This window comes from Crinia signifera, chromosome 1 (genome assembly GCF_055691185.1).
Source record: "Crinia signifera chromosome 1, ASM5569118v1, whole genome shotgun sequence".
Classification (NCBI taxonomy): Eukaryota; Metazoa; Chordata; class Amphibia; order Anura; family Myobatrachidae; genus Crinia; species Crinia signifera.
In genome coordinates, this window is record NC_139217.1 from 370,539,986 (window position 1) to 370,565,212 (window position 25,227).

At 43.3% G+C, this 25,227-nt stretch overlaps 1 protein-coding gene across 15 annotated transcripts in view; it reads left to right on the plus strand.

The window, feature by feature from the left end:
- NCOR2 (nuclear receptor corepressor 2) overlaps positions 1 to 25,227 on the plus strand; it is a 351,963-nt gene that overhangs the window by 166,008 nt on the left and 160,728 nt on the right. For all 15 annotated transcript variants that reach the window (XM_083150819.1, XM_083150847.1, XM_083150856.1 and 12 more), the window contains exons 5-9: positions 9,860 to 10,039; positions 13,504 to 13,617; positions 21,040 to 21,096; positions 21,272 to 21,324; positions 22,238 to 22,304. In XM_083150819.1, coding sequence (XP_083006945.1) covers positions 9,860 to 10,039; positions 13,504 to 13,617; positions 21,040 to 21,096; positions 21,272 to 21,324; positions 22,238 to 22,304 — 471 coding nt within the window. The remainder of the gene's footprint in view (positions 1 to 9,859; positions 10,040 to 13,503; positions 13,618 to 21,039; positions 21,097 to 21,271; positions 21,325 to 22,237; positions 22,305 to 25,227) is intronic.

Sequence of the window (25,227 nt, forward strand, 5' to 3'; positions counted from 1 at the left end):
GATGTTAATCATGTCAACATTCATCTTGTTCACCAGTGATGAAATGTCAACTTGTTAGAATGTCAACATTTTGTCCTGGTGGCCCGGCGGCGATTGAATCAGAATCTCCTGAAGTGAGTGAATCTTCTCACTGCAATGTCAGACCTTCAGGTAACTATTTCCCCACTCTCCCTAATGGGCCCTACAAACATAGCGATGTGTGTAGGGAGACATAGCTATGCTAGGTCGGGCAGCGGTGCGCGCACACACACACACAGCGAGCTGACCGCGCCAGTGTTCTCCGGTGGAGTTACCCCCACAATGTTTGTTCTCAGATTCTATGTCATACTGTATGTTTGCTAAGTTTGTTGTAAATTGCTGCAGTTATTCCAGAGTTATGCTGGAACACACTTATGAGAGTACAGCAAAAATTGTGGTTTTTAATTAATAAAAAATTAACGTAATAATTTTGATTTTGAATTTAGAATTTTTTTAGTTGCCTCGACCGTGTTTTTATACTCTCGTATGTAAACTTTCACGATCTCTCCTTGTAAACTGTGGATTTGTATAGAAAGACCGAAGGACAGACACATTTACACTTTTATATATTAGATAGAGAGATGCAACCCTGAATTTTGCTCAGCTCAGAGATTATAGGCAATCCGTGCATCAGTGAGAGTTGCACTGAGCATATATTGTGAATGGCTTGTATCTGTGGGTGTGATCGATGATCTTGTTAATCGGAATGAGCATAAAAATTGTGTTTTTTAATGAATTCAAAATAATCAGTAATTTTGATTTTATTGTTTTTTTGACGGGACGGCCGTGTTTTAATATGCTCGTATGTAAAAGGACAGATGGACAAATGTGTACTTTTATATAGTAGATAAAGGATTTTGGGGATGGGGGATCATCAAATATTTTTGTTCTTTTTTTCATACCCCAAGTAGGAAAATTTCTTGTTATTGTTCTGGCAAAATACACTAGCGCTCACAATATTGTTACAAATCTGTATGACTGCTAACGTCATCCTGACATGTACTATGGTAAAGCTATTAGCGGTGAAACCACTGTAATGAAGAAATGCAGACAGATGAGAGCTGGACCAGATGGTAATGGTGGCCAGGTGCTACCTGTATTGTTTCATTACTTCACAAACTGCAGCTTCTCTGCCTGCACATTATAAAGCTCAGTTCTCCTTTTGTCTGACTTCCAAATACTCTAATAAATATCTTCATAGGTATACTACACTACACTAAACTAAGAGAGCCATAGAGACTTAGATCACAAAATACAATGTTCCAGTTATATAAGCTGTAGACCTGCACGCATGTCCAAACCATGGCCCTCCAGCTGTTGGGAAACTACAAGTCCCATCATGCCTTGCTACAGTTTTGCTATTAGGGGATGCTAAAACTATGGCAAGGCATGCTGTGATGTGTAGTTTCACAACAGCTGGAGGGCCACAGTTTGGACATGTTGGCCACCAACAAATAGAGCTGGTGAGAAACAAATGTATATGCTACACACCTGTTGTATGTTGTTTTTGTAGTCTTGTAGGTACATGTGGGTCAGTATGGCTGGTCTGTTATTGTGACATGCAGGCCATTGGTCTGATCCCTGATGGGCACAGTGCCTGGCATTGATGTCTATATTCTACAGCAGACAGCTGGAAGGTAATCTAGCAGTAGCACTAGCAGGAACATGCAGATTTTCTGTCTTTTATGCTTGGGCTATGATCATAAAAACACCATCCATAATAAAGAGGGGCTGTGCAGTTATTAGCAGTTCATGAAAACAAATGGATGGGAAGTGTAATTACTGAGCAGCATTGACTAAATTATCTGCCAGAAGAGCAAACAAGCATCATTATTTCATTACTCCAAACTCTGCTGGATTCCCTTTCCCCAAGAAGCTGCCAGCTACAGGTTAATAAGGATTTGTAACCCTTTCTTGTGAGCAACCCATCTCATCATTAAAAGATACAGTAATACTAATGGACACAAGGAATAGTGCTATGTGACTAAATGTAACACAGTGAACACACAATAAGCATTAAGTCCAGCATAATGTATTATATCTATTAAAGTCTTAGATGAGAATTGTGTCCTGTTATTTCGAGTTGTCAGCTAAGGAGTTAAATACTATCACACCAGTGTTTCCCGTTTTCTGCCTGCAATGGCGTGGCTTGGCTGGGTAAAGCTGATGATGTCATTGTCTCTCTTTTAGGCACAGTAACACCAGTTGCATTGTGAGTGCGCAGCTGGTGAGCAGGGAGGGAGGATGAGCTGCACAGAGTTGGGTTTCATGAAGGGGGGGGACGGACGGACATTTTAAAAACTTGATTTAGAAAAGAACGATTTGTAATCTTTCTGTCTCAGAGAAGTCTGGCATACTGGTTCCAGAGACGCAATAACATTATATACTTTATATCCAGCAATCAAGTAAATCATTTACAATGGCTTTTTGTAGTTTAGGCATGCTTCTGTTTCCCGTAACATTAATTAATGCCTAAGCTTGACAAGACTTTTATTCTGATGATCTTAATTCGTTATAAAGCACCACCCCCTGTGCTGCAAAATCTTTTGCCACCTTATAATTAAATGTGATTTACTATGGGATTTTTTTATGTGCAACTCCATAAGAGTTTAGAAAACTTTTTTTTTTATTTTTTATTTTATATGGAAGGTGTCAAAACTATACAAAGGCCACCTGGATGAGAAGTTAATTGGCAACTGGCCAACAATCTCGCACCATTTTCTATTGCGGTTTTTATTCTTAAAGTACTTTGTTAGATATCAGGTGGCAAAAAATAAATTGTGATTGAAAAAGTTTGGCATTTGCAATGATGGAATGTACCAGAGGCTTAACTCTGGGAGACAATGGAGTCCTCTGCCGTCGGGCTCCTGCTCCCAAGGGGGCACCTCTCCTCCCCTGCAAGTTTAAATTAGTTAATTGAAAGTTTTCTATCACTTCTGTGGCTGACTCCCCCTCCTAGCAGGACCATAGACGTCACAGTCTCTTTATTTTAAATATAATACACCTAACATACAGTATATACATACATACATGTGTGTGTATGTATATATATATGTGTGTGTGTGTGTGTGTGTGTGTATGTATATGTGTGTGTGTGTGTGTATGTATGTATATATATATATATATATATATATATATATATACATACAGTATATATATATATATATATATATATATAGTGTTTTGTGTGTGTGTTTGTGGAGGGGGGGAGGGGTGCCACCAATATTTATCTTGCCTTTGGGCAACTGGGATGAACTTACGCCACTGGAATGTGCTATTTTTTTCTCTGATCTCCGTGTCTGAGGTACCACTGATCATGGTCTTTTGCCCATCTACTTGCACCTACTTGCACTCTCAGTATGTACTGGTGTTCCTTGCAGTGCTTCTGCACTAATATTTTACTACCCCTTATTGACTTCTGCAGTTTAAGAAGTGTGTGCCTATAATATATACCGTAACTTTTTGTATGGCTTTCCCAAACAATTAAGTCACTGTGTCCAGATCTGGATTAAGGTTTTGTGGGGCTTCTTAATAGAGCGGAGCTCTCTAAGGTCAGGACAGATTAAGAACAAGGGTGAGGGTCTCACACGGTTGGTTGCAGGTTGTTCTGATGTAAATTACAGTATGCAGTCCTGGCTGGCTGCTTTCACTTCTTCAGGTTGTTGGTGCCCATATATTTGCTCCTTGTCCTAATCCTAGTATTGTTTGGGCTGCTGCCAGTAATGACACTGACCTTCATGATTATTCAGTTTTCAATGTCCTTGCAGTTTAGCTGATAATTTATCGTGCATGGGTTTTCCTCTGTTACTCTGGGTGTACTCTAGCTAGTATTCAGGTTTGATGCACCACATATTACCCAATTGTAAACATTCTGCTCTCCATTTATGGCCTCTTGTGTGTGTTCGTGAGAGGGGGTAATCCTGCAAGAAAGCTGTCCCGTTCTCACACTGGCTGCCTGCAGTCACACAGAAATAGTACTGGGGTTTCCCTTTACTTCAAGCTGTTTGCCAGGATAATTTAAGTGTGAAGCCCTATGTGTAAATTTACTAATCTCTCTACAACTGAAAAGAGGTGATGTAGCCCATAGCAACCAATCCGATTCTGTCTATCATTTCTTTACTGCATCCTTGAAAATCATAAATGGAATCTGATTGGTTGCCATGGGCTACATCACCTCTTATCATTTGTAGAAACATTAGCATAGGCTCCAACATGGCCCATTCCATAAGGTACAAAATGCTCTGTTTCTGGACTTCCCTGCCAGTAACAGTTGCAGAGGTGGGGCTGCAGCACAGTCCAATATTCAAAAAGGGGGAGTCGCACCTAATGCCACTCCAAACATCACTGTCCTGGACTCACTATCAGTTTGAATTCTGGACTGTGCTGGAGTCCAACCTCTGTAACTGCCACTGGGAGGGAAGTCCAGGAACAGAGCATTTTGTACGTAATGGAATGGGTCATGTTGGAGGGTATGCATTAGTAAATGTACCCCTAGTCCCAGAGAATGACTATCAGAGCTAGAAGATAATAGCAGTGACACATGTCTTTAAATTAGGGGTGAGCAAGGTTGTTTTTACTCTGATTTACTCTGTTCTTTTCGGCAAAATATCGCAATTTTAGATTTTTCCAATTGCCTATTGGCTGTCACTTATTTTGGTTAGCCAACAAGATCCCACTTTGAGATCCGTGTAAAATAAAAGCGAACCCGTTCAGCCCTACTTTAAACCCTTTAATGCTTTGGATACTGTTCAGTATGTATGTTGTGGTAGTACTTTTAAGTAAAAGTCTCTTTTTGTTGCTTTCTAACTGGTGTATAGAGAGTGTAATGAAGGCAGTGCCAGATTAAGCCTTCCGGGGGCCCGGGGCACTTTAGACAGGGGGGGCCCCTTGCACTTGTCATTACTGGGAGAATATTACACTGTCAAAACACAGAGTAAAGGCAGTATAAACTTGGTCAATGGGTAACTGCAGGGGATATATATATATATATATATATATATATATTATACATACATACATGCATACATACATACATATATACATATGTAAACACACACACACATAAATACATACCACATGAAAAGCCTGTGTTTATCTCTCTGCACCTTACTCTGTAGGATACCTCACAGTCCCAGTGCTGCCTCTGATTAAAAACCCTCCCATGACTAGGATGCTGCTGCTGTTCTCTATGGGCTGAGAAGCATGTAATGATCTCCACCAATCGGAGCTCAGCATAAACATCTAAGCCGCTGCCCTCTGGTGCAAAGTGTCATGGGACTTAGTCAACTCCCAGTAATGCACTGCACACTTGTGCAACCAGTGGGCCTTGGCTCCCAATGCTCAGCACCATTAATCATTGTCACATTGGCAGATAGGTGAAGCTGCAGCACTACCCCACTCCCATGCACAAAAAAAAATACATACCAACCACAGGGGGGCCCTAGCTAGAGGGGGGCCCATGGGTACTGACCCCTTGTGCCCCCATTATAATCCGGCCCTGAATTAAGGTGTCTACACACTGTGTGAAAGATCTAATGATTTTGTACATTGTGGCCCTTTGTTCATTATATTTCCCAGTGTTCACATGAGGAACAAAGCACACCCCTCGGAACGTTAACACCAAATAGTGTACTCCCCCAGCTCAATGTGACACATTAGACCAGTGATGGCTGACCTTGACACTCCAGGTGTTGTTGAACTACACATCCCAGCATGCCCTGTATCAGTTTTAGCATGGACAAATAGCAAAACTGTAGCCGGGCATGCTGGGATGTGTAGTTCAACAATATCTGGGGTGTCCAGGTTAGCATCACTGCATTGGACCTTATTCTAGTTGGCATGCTCCCCTGCACATAAACATTTATGCGCTTGTGCAGCCGGTTGGTGTGAGCGGGCACAGCGAATTGCTTATTGACTGCCCCATTTGCACCTAGCAGTGCGGGTGGGAGGGGGGGGGGGCATTGGCAAGGGGCATTCCCTTGGTGATGTCATGGGATGTCAGTTGCCCACTTGCTGACTTAAGACACCAGAGAGGTGTGTTAGATCTGCAAACGCTGTAGAAATCATTGTTATGCTAAATGTCCATTTGCATGCATGCAGGGAAATTGGCGTGCGGGGGCATTCGTGCAGGCTGTTTTTAACCCACAGGGTCTCTGCGGCGGATGGGAACTAGTAGCGGTAGTTCCCAGCTGCCGCAGGGACCCTAGCTGGTTACTTCCCATATGCTGGAGGGACCCCGCCGGCGACTTCACATACATTGGATGGACCCCCTGCCAGCCAGCACTGCCAAATCCCGCTGCCTGGAGGCTGGACCTGTGCTGGTGGGGGGTGGGGTGATGATGTGATGCTGCAGTGGGGAGTGATAATGACCCCTGCCCACCTGCACTGCAGGATCCTGCGGCTGCAGGGGGGAGTTACAGCAGCAGCCTGACAGCTCGCCCCCCCCATCAGCAGCCACAGACACCCCCCTCCTCCCACAGCAGCTGGTGACAGCTTCCCCAGCGCTGCATGCTGTGCACAGACCCGCTGCCTCAACCTGCAACGGGACCATTTACACCAGCCTCTACACGGGTCCTAACCATGTTCTACCCGTGGACCCGTGTAAATGGACACGGCTTGACCCCATTTACACCGCCGAAGATCCGGGTCTGACCCACCACTGACGCGGATTTTACGGCGGTGTAAAAGGGGTATTACACTCTATTAGAATATAATACTCTATTCTCTTTGCATATATATGCAGTTTTCCAGTAGAATGCTTTCTGCATGTGGTGTGCAGACTGCAGGTTAGGTTTATAGTGGATGTTTTTCTTTGCCTCCATGTATTTTCAGTTTGTGAAGTGATCCGCACATGATTTAGTGACCTGTGATGTTGAAGCTAGTCAGCAAATATGTCGAAGGTGATCTCAGACCAGAACATGGCGTTCTGTTCTCCAACATCTGACACACTGTGTAGTGTCTTATTGCTCAGGATTAAGAAAATGGCTCTTTAATCAATGGTAACAATGTGGATTCATAGCAAGAAAGTTAGTCTGACCTTTAAAATCTGTAAACATTTGGGAAAATCTGTACATAATTAAAGTATCATTGACATCATGGCCCTTACTCTGGTTTACTAGCAAAGACAAATTCCTTCTCAAATATTTAATTTGGAAAAAAGGGGAAGGGTTTCTCTGTAACTGACCTTTTAAACAGCCTTCCCCTAATGGCGGAGTGGGCCTTGCTGGGCGCATTCCCCCCCCAACACCAATATTACTCGATAGTAAAAAAAAATGATGCTTATAATCTCGGCAGTGGCCCGCAAATTTGTCCTACATCAATGGATTCATGCAGACCCTACAACCATTCAATTATTCAGGGTGAAACTATCTTTCATATGGAATGGATAGAGACATCCCTCCAGAATGAAGAATGTACGGAGATTGGTAGATTGGGCTGTGTTTCTCCATATTTACGATATCTGTCTGTATGGTAAAGAAAGAATAGAAATTACAATGTATCCTACTGTAATCCGAATTTATATCATATCTTTTTGCTGTAACAAATACCACTGTACTTTGTTAATTGCACTACTATAATGCTCAATCCTTAATAAAAAAATAATTTGAAAAATAATAATAATAATTCCTTCTCAAATGGAGAAAACCAGCAGGGAGGCAGATGTAACATGTGCAGAGAGAATTCGATTTGGTGGTGCTTTACTTCAAAGTGATATCTATATTGCAGTGTAAAAATAAAACAGTCAGATTTGGGTGAGTTATTTTGTTTCTGTGAAGAGAAAATACTAATTCTCTCTGCACCAATTCCATCTGCCCCACCTGCAGTGCACATGGTTTTGTCCATTTGAGAAGGAATTTGCCTTTGCCAGTGAACCAGAATAAGCGCCTATATCCTTAGGTTAGATTGCTTTCCTAGACTGCTATTTGTATCCCAAAGGGCACCATAGACTGGTTCACAAGGGTCCGTTTCCTTCAGAGGGTTCCATCAGTTTATTGAACACTGACAGATAATATGAAATGGGGATCTGGTAAATAAGGTTATGTTCTAGGAGGAATGTTTCTCCATTTTTAATGAAAAACACATTTTCAGTGATGGAAGTTACAACATATTGCAAATAATTGCTCCTATTTCTGTTGTTTGCACTTATATTTCTATGTCCATGTGTGTCCTATTTCTGCAACACTAGCTCCAGGCTGAGCACAGGTTGAGAGAGGGATCTTTGCTTCCTCCAGCCTGGCCACATGGGTTTTTTGTTAAATTGTATTATAGAACTTGTGTGTGTGTGTGTGTATGTATGTGTGTGTGTATATATATATATATATATATATATATATATATATATATATATATATCAGGGTTGCCGACTTTGTTATTCTCCTCTCCGGGAGAAGCCCGGAGAGGAGTTTCAGCAGCCGTTCAGGGGGGGGGGGGGGGGGCGCCTTAAGCGTGACATCACTAAGCCCCGCCCCCATGATGCTAAACCAGTAAATTTATGGATCTCCGTGGAGGGGGCGGGGCTAAAATGATGCGATTGTGACATTTTAGCTCCGCCCCCTCCTCTGAGACCCGAGGATTGCGGCATTTTAATGCCTTGATCCGGGGGACAGCGGGGGTGCCCCCTGAATCCGGGAGGGTTGCCCTCCCTTCCGGGAGCCGGGAGGGTCGACCCGATTTTCGGGAGACTCCCGGAAATTCCGGGAGGGTCGGCAACCCTGATATATATATATATATATATATATATATATATATATATACACACAGTATGTGTGTGTGTGTGTGTGTGTATATATATATATATATATATATATATATGTGTGTGTGTGTGTGTGTGTGTGTGTGTGTGTGTATGTATGTATGTATGTATGTATGTATGTATGTATGTATGTATATATATATATATATATATATATATATATATATAAAATCAGTTTGTGTGTCTCTGAAACACTGTCATCTGTTGTCAGTGAGTGAAACTACATCTTTCTCTCTCACACATGCACAAACACAGAGGCAATCACAAGGTAGCAGACTAGCTTTCACAGCATTTGTTTTGAGCAGGCTTACTAGTATTTAATATGACAGCAAGTAAACCAAGCAACATTTCTGTCAAGACACTGTAAATATTAATTCTCCTTTTATATAAAGCCGGTTACACACTAGATGACCTTTTTAAATGAATTTGCCAATAACAACCATTCAGTGCGGCAAATTCCTAAAATGTTCAGTGTGCATGCACTATATTGGTAGCGATACGTGCTCCCAAGGGTCGCCAGCGACTTCCTCTTTTGTCTGTACATGCAGCTCACTCCAACATTATTGTCAATGACCACTATTCTACCAAATGTGGCCAATGCAATACCTGTTGTAACACTATACAGTGTGTATGTACTATATTGTTTGTCTGGGAGTTCAAAGGAAATCATGAGCAACGTTGTATCATTTGCATTTTGTGTACAAAGTCTTATATGAAGTCCATTTTACATACAGATGGAGCCGCTCTCATTAGAGAGCCTTACGCCGTCCTCCGACACAATGGGGCACACGCACGAGACACTCGTCATGCACGAGGCACTCACGCACGCCATTCTGTCAGAGGCTGTAGCAGCCCTCTGTCTGTCTCCCCACTCTGCCCCAACCTGCCCCCGCTCCCTGCCCATAAGCCCTCGGGCCCCACCGCCTTGCTAACGGGTCCCTGTCAGCCGGTCTGTCGTCTGCCAGCCCATGAGATCTGGCGATCTGGCTGACGACGGCTCCATCTATTTGTATTTTTTGTATTGTATGTATTTTGGGGTTTCCATTAGTGCATGTAAACACTGACTTCATTGTATTTTAACACCCTCAGGATCGATGCCTATCTGGGAAAATCGAGCCTGTGTCCCCATCAAGTCCTCCCCATGCTGAAGGAGACCTGGACCTGCTACCTACTAGGCTTTCTAAGGAGGAGCTTATCCAGAACATGGACAGGGTGGACCGTGAAATTACCATGGTAGAGCAGCAAATCACCAAGTTGAAGAAGAAGCAGGTCTGTTTGTTTTAAATATAAAGTATTCATTAAAAAATATATATTCACTGTTTCTTTTAAAGCACCGTAAATTCTGTAGCAATTAATAATTGGAAACAACCGTGATAAAACCAAACTGATGAAGAGACATTGATACACAAAGATTAATGTGCGTTAATGCATATTAGTCCACCATATCGCAGAGGTTCTTGGAGGGCTGTATGATTTGGTCACACAGCAATGTTGGTCAGGAGGATGGAAGAGTAAAGAAAGATAAAATGTGTGAGGATGGGATTGGTTCTAAATCCCGGCATTCAAAATCCCGACACCGGAATCCCAACCGCCAAAATCACGACAAGGGGGGACGTGGATCGCCCCCCCTCCCCCCATTGCGGGCCCGGTGCCTCGCTATGCTCGGCACACTAATTTATTCTCCCTCTATGGGTGTTGTGGACACCCACAGAGGGAGAAAGTGTCAGGATTTTGAATGTCAGCATTTTGAGCGCCGGGATTCCGTCCACCGGGATTGTACTTGCATCCCGTGAGGATATGTGGGGATGGAATTAGATAGGAAAGGTTCATTAAGGTTATGTTGGTGATTTTATAAGCTTGTTTAAAGATGTGAATTTTCAGGGACCCTTGAAGATTTTGAGACTGTAGGAAAGTTTTATAATGCATTGGAGGGCATTCCACAGAGTGGGTGCAGCCTAAAGAAAGTCCTGCAATCATGAATAAATACTAGGGTATTTGTGTAGTTTCATGGCGCCAGCTTACGGCATCAGCGTAGCGTACTGTCATAATCAGCGTAGTGTTCCCGTGCCCAGCATAGTTAGCGTAGTCAGTCAGAAGTAGCGTAGCCCAACGGCTGCCTTACTTGTGTGTTTTCACAGTGGCAGCGTAAGCTACGTTGTCAGTGTAGCTTGGCGCCGTGAAACTACACAAGTAACTACCGTACTCTTGCCCGGGACTGCATCTCTGACCCTGGCAAGCCTAGTCGGCGCCTCTCTGACACCTCTGGCGCCAGCATGATCCCCTCTTTTTGGCAGAGAGGTGATCATGCTGGTGCTGGCGGAGAGAAGCGCCATCTGTTTGAGATGCAGGAGCACCTCAGACGCTCGAGCAATGAGACGCTGGCGTCGTGTAAGCGGGCGCCGTGAAACTACACAAGTACCGATACTAGTAATGAATATGGTTGAGAGACAGAGAAACCTTTTGAGACAAGCAAAGGGTTGTACATTGCTTTAGCTTGGTTAATGGCCTCGTGTATATTTGATATTAAATAAAGTAGAATTCAGGCAACCAATGGTAGACAGAGCTGATCAGCAGACGATGAACATCTAGCACGGAAGATGAGCCTTGCACCTGCATAATGTTAGCATAAATTGGAGCCGCTGATAAAGAATCATATACCTTCTAATGTGTATTATAAGATTATTATTCTGTCTCAAACAACTTGTAAAAAAAAAAAAAAAACATTGGACCTCGTGGCTGATTACGATCCTAAAACCATCTGATATCTAAAGGTCCATACACACTGGGCGACTATGCCCAGTGTGTATGGACAGCGATGATCGCTGGGGGGAAAGCCGCTCAGTGCATACTCACTGAGCGACTTTCCCCCGGCCTGGCACTGATAGAGGGGGGAGGACAGCGTTGCATAGCGGAGTTCTATGCAAAGCCGTCCTGAAAGCCGCTCACCTACTGGTATTACCAGCAGATGAACGGCTTTCCCGCCAATGGTGCGGGAGCGCGCAAAATCGCCCAGTCAGTGTGTATGGGCCTTTACTGTATACAGTGTACACCATCTTTTTATAACGGCAGTGGAAGTGTGAGCGATACACAAGCGACCTAAAATAGGGTGTGAAGTGTGCACCATAGACACCATGTGATGTATAATTCCACATGAAATGAACCTGATTACTGGAGAGTGAAATTGCTCAGGAGCCAATTCTGTGTGAGATAGTTGTTTACCCTGAATGTAGATGTATACTGAAAGTCTTTCCCGGTCCTTGTAAAAAGGGCCGGGATCTAAAATCAGAAACCGAAGAGTACACAATGGTCTATTGTATATTTCAGATCATTCAGTTTGGAAGTTTACTTTAGATATTTGAATGTATTTAATCCCACAAGTTTTTATGTTTATTAGTTGTGGACAGTGGCTATGTGTGAGCAGTGAAAGCGATTGTTTTGAAAGCAGCATTGAACACCGTAAATGGAAAAAATATCCTTTTAATGCAGGACACACATTATTTATGTTATGTGGCTGGCTAAACTGAAGCATGCATTTCACTTGGTTTTAACCAGCCAGAGGCTTAAGCCCCATACACACGGTGCGATTTTGCTATTATCACCCGGCATATGGTCAATGTATGCACTATAAATGTTTTTATTGAAGCATCAAGTGCCAGGTTCACATACAATAATGCAATTCTTGGAAATCCTATTTTTTCACAATCAATAACATGAAGTATGATATTTATGAAAACTGCGCCCCAGCATCCCCCCGCCGGCATCAGATCTGTTTTATAGTATGTGCTTTTCTCATATGGAGAATTTGTTTGGCCTTACAATACTGATTCCTTACTGATGCATTAGAGCAGTTTTTCCAACCTCTGTCCTTATATCTAGGCTTCAAGGCTATCCATGCTTATGTACAGATGGTTAATCAAAATAACTTTGTAATTAGGGCCTTATTCTAGTTCAGTCTTTCTGAGTTAAATCCTTCTTAGATGGACAAAGCCATGTGCACTGCAGGGGGGCAGATGTAAAATGGGCAGAGAGATTTAGCTTTGGGTGAGTTATTTTGTTTCTGTGCAGGGAAATACTGTCTGCTTTATTTTTACACTGCAATATAGATCTCACTTTGAAGTAAAACCCAACCCAAATCTAATTCTCTCCTCAAGTAACATCTGCCCCACCTGCAGTGCACATGGTTTTGTCCATCTAAGAAGGATTTTGTCAGAAAGACTGAACTAGAATAAGGCCCTATGTCACCTGTGCTCAGCGATGGATTACCCGACTATTGGTATTCCTTGAGGACAGAAGTTAGGAAACACTGCTTCAGAGCCATATCACTGGTACAGCATTGTTCCATGCTAATCAATATATAATTCCATTTCTTCATGTATGTCAGAACCTGTGGTAGCTTTCAGAGATATCCTATACCTAAATTGATTTAAAAGGCTTGTGAACTACAGCAGAAGCACATGGATGGATCAAGCTGTGGAGAGAGATCGCGCACCAACCAATCAATCAGCTCTTAACTGCCATGTTATAGGCTGTTGCTGTCTGTCAGCCTTGGTTCCCTGTCTTCATCTTGCAGTAGTGGGCTATATCAGTTCCAACCACTGTGCCAGTACAATACTGTACCTTGTTGTTGGATGTGTAAATGCATTTTATTTTTCGGGTAACTACTTACTTTTCCTAGTCTGTCATCCTGTACAACATTTTAAAGCACACAGTGATTTTCCTTTTCCCCCACCTAGCAACAATTAGAAGAAGAAGCAGCCAAACCATTGGAGCCTGAGAAGCCCATATCTCCTCCGCCAACTGAGTCAAAGCACCGAAGCTTGGTCCAGATTATATATGATGAGAACCGGGTGAGTAGTAGTAACTTCATTTCTGACTGTTACAGAATATAACCTTCGAATTTTCCACCTGTAGTATACTTTGCATGGTTTTGTTGTGTGTAAATCTACCAGGTGCAAATTTGTTTTTATTTTTATTTTTTAGTTTTTTTTTTGTAATTTCAATCACTTGGTGTACTGCCAGCATTTTTGTCTTTAGATTTCCTCTCCTACCTCCCACAGCCCAGTCTCCATAATATTAGACTAATTAGAGAACAGATGGGAAGCAGTAGACACGTCCTGTCGGTAGAATTCAATACAAATCAGTCCTGGCATTAGCTTAAGCAATTTATTAAATAGATTTTAAAATGTAATAGACTTGCTGATTTTACTTTATTGCCAATATATACATGTTTTCAGTATTTCTTTATGTAGACACAAGTATAATGATGTAACTGGCAACATTTTTTCAGGAATTCTTTTTATATCAGTCCTCGTGACCTATATCCTAATGTGGCCCATTACTTTTGCCTGTCCAATTAGCCAATTGGCGGACTCGGTTGATCATTGATTACTCTTGAAAACATGAAAATACTTCATGTTAAATTTCCACAACTTGCAGATTCCAGTAATTTTTGGGTCAAAATTTGCATAGCTAGGTTGTCCAATGTGTTGGATTTTTCCGTACCCCTACCCCCAACCCAGGCATCGGCAAAATGGGAAATTTGCCCATTTGATTGCAGATAGAAGCCCCAAAACAAAGAACTTGGAATACTGGTACATGTACAAAATGAGCTAGTGTGTGGACTGGAGACTAGGTAGCGGCAGCTGCAGGCGGGGAGCACGGAGCGCACGGCGCATAATAACAGAGTCTGGGTAGCGGCGAGCGGGAGAATAGGAAACATTCTATTCAAAAGACTGGGTGGACGCTGATTGGCCGAGAGCTCAGCCAATCAGCGTCCGCCCTGCCCGCCCGGTCTTTTGAATAGGATGTTTCCTATTCTCCCGCTCGCCGCTACCCGGACTCTGTTATTATGCGCCATGCGCTCCGTGCTCCCCGCCTGCAGCTGCCGCTACCTAGTCTCAGCTGGACGTGCTCCCCTCTTGCAGCTGGACTGGACCCCGCTCCCCGCCACCTCTCCTGCCGCTAGGTGACTACCCTCTCTCATCACACATGGACTGCTCTCCGGTCTCTGGTCCCCACTCCCACAGACGGACCCTGAGCCTGCAAGCTCCCCCAGACCCTGCTCTCCCACAGCTCCCCCGGATTTACATGTGATAAATCGATCCAATTTATCACATGTAAAAAATGGCACATCAAGTGCCAAATCATATCAGGAGCTGCCGGGGGGAGCTCAGGGGAAGTCGGGGCCGACATTAGGCCAACGGCGTAGTGTATGGGGGCCTTTAGACCGCAAAGTCTGTCCTACTTGTTATGTTTTGTATGACATCAATTTACCTTTTTGTTTTAGTTCAACAATTTGCAGCCTGTATTAGTTACCTTTTTGAAGCAGTGGTCGAAGTGGGCCGGTATGCGACGGTATGACATTGACAGTACCAGCGCTTCTTTTCCACTGACCCGGAAGTGCTGTTTTTTTTTTAAATGCATGAACGTAGGCAGAGGCAGCTGAACCGTCGTAGTGCTCCGCATCCCACTACTACCTCAGCATCGCTACTGTACCTCAAGTATAATACCTGCACTGCAAGAGCCTTTCCTATAGCCTCTCCTGCCCCTGTACGCCTGGGGGTCTGATGGGCTTGTGCTGTGGAGCTGGGGGAATGCTCTCTGCCTCCCCACAACGCCGTGCTCAATAGGCCTGCTTCTGCTGTGGCTGGCACCCGCCAACTCCCCTCACTACCGACTAGCTGCTGCTGGAGCCTGGAGGGGACGGGGCTTCCTATAGAGGCGGCTATTTTGTTAGCCCCGGGCCTTCCTTGCTCTCTCCCCTCTCCGCTACCACACATCATTTCCTCCCCTCTTCTCCACTCCTCCTCTGCTTAACCTCCTCCTCTCCCCCTCCCATGCTTTCCCTTCCCCGTTCCTCCTCTACTTGTCTCCCCCTCCTGCTCTCCTTCACTTCCCCTACTCTCTACCTTTCATCTGCTCATGTTCTCCCTTCTCCTCTTCTCCACTTCCCCTCCTCCTCTTCTACTTCCCTCCTCCCCACCCCTCTCCTCCGCACCTCCTCTCCCCTGCTCTCTCTTCTCCTCTCCACTCCTTCTCCTCAGCTCCCTCTCCCTGCCACCCTCTCACTACCCCTTTCTCTTCCCTACCACCCTCTCTCTATGATTCTTTTTCCCTGTTTCTCTCCCTTTCTCTCAATGGCACCCTCTTCCACGTGGGGTGTGCCTGACTCTCATGCCCACCACTGCTGGACCCATGGTAGGCTTGCAAAGTAAATTGCCTGCTATAGTGCTTCATCCCACAAATGGCCTATGCATTCTCTCTGCCCTGCATCCCCGCTGTCACTCTCTCAGTCCCTGTGTCCCCGCTGTCACTTTCTCGGTCTCTGCATCCCCTGCTGTTACTCTATCCCTGCATCCCCGCTTTAACACTCTACGTCCCTGCATCCCCGCTGTCAAGATTTCTGCCCTTGCATCCCCGCTGTCACTCTCCTGTGTGGCATATTGGGAAGTTTGGCTTATTCAGTATGGCATAATGGGAATTTTTGACTCATTCCATGTGAATTTTGGCATGTTCCATATGGCATAAAATGATTTGTGACTCATTCCATGTGGCATAATGTGTAAGGGGCACTAGTCCTAGATAGTATAAGGGGTTCTACAATTGGGTTGCGTAATGTGTATAAATGGTATATGGTGTGATACGCCCCCTTTGAGTGGCCACGCCCCCTTTTAGCCAGTGCGAGCATGCCAAAGGTGCGCACAGAACCGCAGCCTACATTTTTCCATACCCCCCCTTCAAAATTCACTTTGACCACTGCCTTGAACTCTATCCAGCCACATAGTATAGCACTGACTTTCTCTCCCCTGTTCCAGGATGCTGTAAGATACTCCCCCCTCCCACCACCCCCGCACATAATCCCTCTCACCCCCCTATTCCATCACTAAAGAAAATAAAATGCAGATTTCAGTACGAAGTCTCCTGTTTTTCCTGGTATATTATTTAGCTCTGTGTTTGAGGTCACTGCTGTTTGATGTATTTTGCAAGTGACATGCACGGTCTGCATATTAAATAGAGAATTGATTGGCAAGCATGTGAATGTGTGTGGTTGAGTTTTGCAATTCCCAGTTACCAGTCTGTGTGGGTTCCTTTCATTTCACAAATTGTGGAACAGGTGTTTGTTACATGAGTTCCTTCATTGTGTCATTTAAACATATATGGATGTAGGTTTGTTAATATAAAGAGCTCCTTATGAAGAAAAAGATATGCATTAGAAATAAGTACAGTACAGATGAATTATACATACATAATACATTATGTATAGTCAGCTCCCTACAGAATTCTAATTAGAACTTCTTTGGTGTGAAGATCATCGCTTCATATGCAGAGCTACAAGTACAGTATGTGGGCTTTCTGCTTAGTGTCTCCTGCTGGGTGAGAGAGAGGGGTCTCCCTGCTGGTTGCATGCAAAAGCTACAGGATCTCATTGCAGGCTTGGTTCCTTTTTATTGTGCCGTGCGGTTCATTTAAGGACACCGGATATTGCTCAGTCTCTGCTACATCTCACTCCGCTGCCTCCCTGAATGTCTAATGGTTTTGAGCCCGATAAGGAAAACCATTGTAAAAGGTGCTAAATCTACATTAACTGAGCAAGGGGGAATGTCGGCACATGCTCTGCATGAATACACTACAATGCCAATGTGCCATACTTGTGATTTAAGACCAAGCTATAGAAGCACATGCAAATATACTAATGTCCCCTAGATTCCTCCCTGCAGTCTGTTTCAGGCTCTGTTGTTGATGTTTTCCTTCATCAGTATATTTTATAGATCCTTACGTTGCACTTACAACAGACAGGTAATATTACATGGAGGTTCATGCAGCACCAATGACTGCCTGCTGTGGGGAATGTGAATATGGTGCATTTATCACTGGTGTCACACCGGTGTAGTAACGTGCGTGCAGGCAATCGATGAGAACACGGCTATCTGCTGTGGAGATAAGATAGACCCGTGCTGTTCTTCCTCAAGCTCTCTGTAAATTATCTTTGCTTTCTCCAGTGCTTCCGTTTCACAAACTACTTCCTTTGTGGTGTTTTTGTCTTTTCCGGTCATAAAATAATCATAACAGATACTGACATAATCATTAGCTCAAATCTATTTATTAAACTAGATTTGCTGTCATCTCCCAAATGTATGGCGTGACAAATTTTACTGTAGCATATCCATTTATTTTTGTACGCTTGCGAGCAGGGCCCTGTCTGTAAATACCCAGTTTGTTGTATCACTGGGGCAGATGTATTAAGCCTTAACAAGAGATAAATGCAAGGGTGATAAGGAGAGCTAAACGTCCAGCCAATCACCTGCTAACTGCCATGTTACAGGCTGTGTTTGAAAAAAGTCAGTAAGGATCTGATTGGCTGGATGTTTATCTCTCTTTATCACCCTTGCATTTATCTCTTGTTAAGGCTTAATGCATCTACCCCACTGTCTCCTATTGTAAAGCTCAATGGAATAGTCTGCGTTATATAAGAAACTGTTAATAATACCCCTTTTACACCGCCGCAAAACCCCGGTCTTCGGTGGGTCAGACCAGGTCAGCGGCGTTGTAAATGGGACATGCCGTGTCCCTTTAAATGTGACTTCTACCCAGGTCCTGACTGCGGTCCTGACGCTTGTAGATTATATCATCTCCACTCGCTGCCTCCGTCTACACTGCGGATGGGCACCTGTAAACGGTGTAAATCCAGGCTCCAACCCGGCTTGGATCCTTCTTCCAAATGCAGGGTAGGATTCTGGATTTTTGGTGTAAAAGGGGTATAAATAAATATAGGAATGGAGTTCCACCTGCGCACTGAATCTTTTTTGTGTTTCTAGGGACTAGCTGCTGCACTTGATGGCTGACTAATTCTGTTATATATGCAAGATGAATACGTGGGTTTAGTACTGCGCTTTGTCACTGAATTTCTACATGTGGTTCTGTCTGTATAAAGCTTTATTCTAACAATTGGTGAACATGAATTTAATATGTCTGTTCATGTTCACCAATTGTTAGAATAAAGCTTTATACAGACGGAACCACGTGTATAAATAAATATTATGTGTATATAGCAGCAGATATCTCTGCTATCATTTCCAAAAGCAGTCCATGTAAAGTAGCTGTCTATGGGGACTGCAATGATGGGCAATATAGCAATCTCTGAAAGCTAGGGTGGCACAATGGCTGCCTGTGGGCGAGAGGTACTAAGCCTTAAAGCATGGGTCTTCAACCGGTGGCCCTCCAGATGTTGTGAATCTACATGTTCCAGCATGCATTGCCCCATTTTTTCCTATGAGAGCATGCCAAAACTGTCAGGGCATGCTGGGACATGTAGTTCTACAACATGTGGAGGGCCGCAGGTTGAAGACATGTGCCTTAAAGAGTGGTAAAGCAACAGCCAACCAGCTTCTAGCTGTCCTTTTCACACCCAGCCTGTAACATGGAAGTTAGGAGCTTATTTGGTTGGTACTTTATCACTCTCCACTTTATCACGTTTCAAGCATAGTACATCTGGGCCTGTGTATTAGACATGCTGGGTAATTACAATGAGTAAACTCTCACTTTGTCATGGCAGGAGAGGATTGACAAATGGCACACTAAAATCATTTGTATTCCAGAAATAGTAAATGACATGAAATGTCCTATTATTAGTAATAATAATGCTGCCCCTTAGAGAGTTTGCTTAGTGGTTGGGTACAGCTGTGCACATCCCTGCTAATGGTAAAGCAATATCGCAGGTTTTCCTGTGCACACCTAGACATCTATCCCCATGCACTGTGCTGTTACCAGGAGCAATATTCCGAAGACCCACCAGGAAGACTACTTCTACATTATTTGCTCTGAATGTGGCCTATTAATGGGCCATTAATATAACCTTTAAATATATCTGCTCCCTCAGGATATGAACTGAGAGGTGTTTTTTCATTATTCTTTCTTAAGGCCAGATGTATCAAGCTTCAAAAAGTGATAAAATGGAGAGTGGTAAATAACCAGCCAATCAGCTCCTAACTGCCATGTCACAGACTGGGTATGATACATCTGGCCCTTAATATGATTGCCTGGGCCGGGTCCTGTCACACAAGATGATGCTGTGTACCCTGCATTAGTCTGAGTAACTTAAGCTTCTCCTTTATGGCCAAATTACAAACTGTATTTATAACTAGGGGTTTTGTTCAGATTTTTATTAATGTACAATCTGAAATCTCTGATAGGAATTGATCAAAATAATATATTTGTTAAGAACACAATGTTCCAAATACACCTTGATGTGACTATTCTTTGACATGATCAGTAGGAATCCAGTGTTGCGCTATGACAGGTAACCACTGGGTGGCAGCCTTACTCTTCTTAAAAAAATGTAATTAATAAATGAGCCAATTTGTTTGTTTTATTTGTGTGCATGTAGTTTTCACTTATTTCTAGGCTTAAAGGTGCGCATACACTACTGTGATGTATTGCAGCATTGTATGGGCCATCCGGCCATCCTGTGTGGCAGAATCGCATGCAGTCCCTTCACATTCGATGTATCGCATGCGACCGTGCTCCCCGTCGCCAGGAGGGGGGGGCCGATTCAGAGGTCGGACGGGCCTGACCTACAACTCAGGTCTGATGCCCATAGGACATGACCAGAAGGGGACATCAAATACATTCAGTTTGTGCCAATTTCTAGACCCGTTCCGTCAGTGAAATCTGCCCAAATCGTACTAGTGTATGTGCACCTTACGTTATGCACAATACAACTGATATAAACAGACAAGAACATTCTTCAGGCCCCCATCCACTAGTATGTTTTGAGCTCTTTTCATCTAATTCCGAGGCATCAGATGAAAAGGGCCCAAATCGCATGTGTTTAACCTCTTGATTTTGATCCGATGCATGGTCCCGTGTGCATGGGATTGGAGCCAGAGATAGTCACTGCTGCACCAAGGATCCTTTAGTTCCCGCAGCCAGGAAAAGGATTGTATATGATGTATCATATGCGATCCTGACGCCCGGGAGCTGCCGGGTGAGGTGGCAGGGTATCGGCTGTGAGTGCAGCATGCAATGCCTCACATAAGTAGATAGGGGGCCTTCAGCCTTCACAGGTACTGTAGATGAGCATGAATCTCGCACTGGAGGTAAATGCTAGGATACCAGCACACAGTATTATCCTCATTGTAAAACACAAGAGTTCAAACAAAGATTGTGAATGTATCAGTTGGGTTCCCCAGGTGGAACAAGTGTGTAATGAGATTCTGTCACATTACTATGTTAGAGTTCAGATGATTTAGTCGGATCCATTTCTATTTCAGAAAAAAGCAGAAGCCGCTCATCGGATTCTGGAAGGCCTGGGACCTCATGTCGAACTGGTATGTCAAGTACTTGGTACATAGCAGCTTAGGTTACACCTTTAACCTCATCACAGGTGGCCATCAAAAGTGGTCACAAGTATATACAGTCTATGGTTTTTCAGATGTCTATAACTGATTGTGTGAAATTGCTAGCAGCTTGGTTTAGATAATTTTGTATTGATTTTCCTTGCAGCCATTGTACAACCAGCCATCAGACACCAAGCAATACCATGAAAACATAAAGATGTAAGTATCCTGCACAGACCGTGTGTGGATGTAGACGGAAGGTAGACATTGTGTATTAGTCATATTTCACAGCATACCATTGGCACAGATTTCACTTGCTTCACATATTGGTATATTATAAACCGGCGTACTCCCCAACCTGTGGTTTTCAGATTATGTTTTACTGTTATAACATTGCAGTGGATTTTCCTTGCAATGTACAATAGAAAAACGAAGTTGCTTATAATTTATTGAAATGTTATGTATACATCCCGGGGCTTGAGATGCCTGCTGTCCAGATACCTAAGAGTGAGAAGACACTAGGTGGTCGGATAGGGTTAGACTGCCAGGAGGAGGGTTATGGTTAAGTATATATTTTGTCTGGGTGGGGTGGGGGGGTGGGTAAGGAGGTATGGTTAGGGTTAGGCATTAAGAGGGTACGGTTACAGTTATGCACTAAAGTGAGATAGGGTAAAGGTGCCCACAGACGCTACAATTGTACTGTGCTATGCGTTTTTGACTGTACAATGGTTCTATACAATTTTTCTTCCAGCTTGCTATGAGATGTGCACTTGGATGCATGTGATGAACCCATGTTTGTAATGTTAAATTTCAGATGTAGTCTAAAAAGTACGTGCAGCACGTACTTTTTTAGACATACAATATTGGGCTCCCGGGAACATAAACACCATCCAATAATTGTACATAAGATGCAATTTGTGCTTAAAAAGTACAAAACGCATTTGATAATTGATGCGTCTGTGGGCACCTTTAGGCTGCAGCTAGGGAGGGTTATGTAAGTTGGGAGGTGGTTTAAGGTTGTTGGGATCCCGACCATTGGAATGCCGCTGTTGGTCTTCTGACCACCAGCATGGTAAATGATGGGTTTTTACTGTCCAATGTTTTGAGCAGTCTTTTTAAATTTTTTTTTTAGAAACCAGACGATGCGTAAGAAGCTAATACTGTATTTTAAAAGGAGGAATCATGCCCGTAAGCAGTGGGTAAGTTTTGCCTTAAAGTGCACTATATTTATCCATAGATTTTACACAGTACTTTTTTGAAGGCTCACAAAGTGTGCAAGCGTCCAGTGTTACTGGGTGTGGACAGCCGCTGAATGATTTTGGATCACATCTGTAACAGGAATTGACATTCTGGAAAACTACAGGGAAGGTTCCTCATTATCAGCATAAAGATTTGTGCCCAAACCATTCAAAAATATTATTAATATACACAAATTTAGCCTACAGTACATCAGAGAGTTTTACTTTTATTGACTTTATAACCCTTTTTATGTACATTTTCTACCTGGTCCTCTGTCAGCATTTTTCATAGTTTGGTAAGCTTCCCACAGTGTAGGCAGCCATTTTGTACAGCAAACCAATCTTCCTAAGCGCACAGTCACTTGTGTAGGAACAAGTGACCTCCATAACGTATGAGACAGGCTACTTATTAATGAAGTGCATCCTAATGAATATTGGTTCAGCTGACAACATGGCTGCCTTCAGTGTGTACTTGGGTACATTTGGATTTATATTTCTGGAGTACATGTTTTTCAAACTAAGGCTCCGCTAAGTTTCTGGTGACTGTTACAGCGTCTCGCCAGTGCAGACATAGACCTTCAAACAGTGCACCCTGAATGCTTAATAGACTTCTATAGGAGTAACTGAGAGAATGTCTTTAGTTGGAAAAAAACATAATAAATCTGTGTGTGTCAACATTTTCTGTTAATTTTAATATGAGTGTGGAGGACTTATGGGTAAAAGGAAAAAGGTAATTAGCATCAGTAGAGGTGCCGACTGCAGAGAGTTTTGGTGCCAAAGGACAGCTTAATGTTTCAAGGCAAGAAAGAGCAGACGCTGATCCAGCAAATACAAGGGAGAAATAATTAAAAGTACAAAAGCGTAACCTCTCCTTTCTGACTGATCACCGCAGCCTACTGGGAATATAAAAGCTTTCTTTTTTTTTTATTCTCAAGCCTGCTGCATTCAGAGAAGCAAGTACAGATGTAATTTCACTGTGCAATTAAGGGAAAACATTTTGCTATAAACCATTTCTCTAGGTGCCAGAAAATGCATTCATCTGTTGGATGAATACCTAAAAATGTTTTTTTTTTTTTTTTGCTTTGTAAGGGAGATCAGGTGCAGCTTCATCTTTAACCATGAGTGGTATGCTCGGAAAAAAAAGCACATTTTACCCTCAATTCTATTTGCAATATCAACAATAAAGATATTAAAAAGCATCGGTCTGAGTACAGATCCCTGGGGTACCCCACTTGTAACCTTTCCCTCCTTTGACTGTACCCCGTTTACTACAACTCTCTCTCTGTTTTCTGTCCTGCAACCACGCTCTTATCCATTCAACTATCTTAAAATCCAATCCCAAGCTTTCAAGTTTATTTAACCGTCTGGGGACAGTGTCAAAAGCCTTACTAAAGTCTAGATAAGCTACATCTACACCTTGATCTATTACTTTAGTCACCCAGTCAAAAAAGTCAATAAGATTTGTTTGACATGATCTTCCCCCCAGTAAATCCATGCTGTTTCGGATCCTGTAAATTGCTGTTTTTGAGATATTCTACAACTCATTGTTGTAGAATATCTACTACTGATGTAAGGCTCACTGGTCGATAGTTGCTTACCTCTTCCTTTCTTCCACTTTTGTGCAGTGGGACTTCATTAGCTGTTTTCCAGTACTCTGGGATTACTCCAGTAGCTAGTGACTGGTTGAATAATTCTGTTATTGGTTTTACCAGCTCCCCTTTAAGCTCTTTTAGTATTCTTGGATGTATCCCCTCTGGCCCCATTGATTTATCCTCTTTCCGTTTTGAGAGTTCTGTGGGGACTTTATCCTCTGTAAATGTATTTGTTTCTTCCTCAGTTTTCTGACTATACTTGTAACTTAACTGTGGCCCCTTCCCCTCTCTTTCAGCAGTGAATACTGAGACAAAATAATTATTAATATGATCTGCAATTACTTTGACCCCCTCAAGAAGACTTCCACTCTTTGTATTTAGTCTTATTATTCCACTTTTTGATTTTCTCCTTTCACTTACAGTATATACCTAAAAAAATGTTTTCCCCCCTTTACCCACCAAGTCTGCCTATCAAAAAAATCAAGGCTGTTTAAAAGGATCCTTGTTGTACTTAATGCATATGGCTGCTGTGGAACTTCTAAAACTTCACCTTCATACCTTCCCTTGAGGCATACTGGCCTACTTGTCTGCCCCCTTCTCCTTGTATTCCGTTGTGGGTGGCAAAGGGAGGCCTCCAGGGAAAGCCGGGGATTTACCCACCTTCCCCGGGTGGGGCTGGGAGGACCCCCAGATTTTTGGGAGCATCCCCGCCATTCTGGAATGTTAGGCATTAAGGGATTTGAAAGTAGGTATTGGTGGTGGTAGTATGAGGGGGGGGGGGGGGGGAGGCGGAGCAATAGGTTTTGGTTTTGCCTAGGGTGCTGAGAAGCCTTACACCGCTCCCTGACAGTGCCTGACAATACATAGATTAGCAAAAGAACAAAACAAGTACAAAATAGTAATTTACAATGCAAATGCGAGTTAGGACAAGTACATGGTAAATAAAAGACCGTTGCAGCAGCGGACACTGATGCAATTAGAACAGTGGCAGAGATATATTCTTACTAAAGCACATGAGGAGAGAGGGCCCTGCTCGTTAAACCTTACATTCTAAAGGGAAGGGGCAGACAAACTAGAGTAACACAGCAGGGATAGAAGCGAACCTAAACATAGGGTTAGGATGAGAAATGGTTTGATTTATTCAAGAAGTGGGTCTTGAGAACCCATTTAAAGTTTTGTAGCGAGGTGGCAGGTCTGATAGGGGTAGAAAATTCCAGAGATACAGAGCACAACGGCTAAAGTCCTGGAGGCTGGAATGGGAGGAAGTAACCAGTTTGCAGGAGAGGCGACGT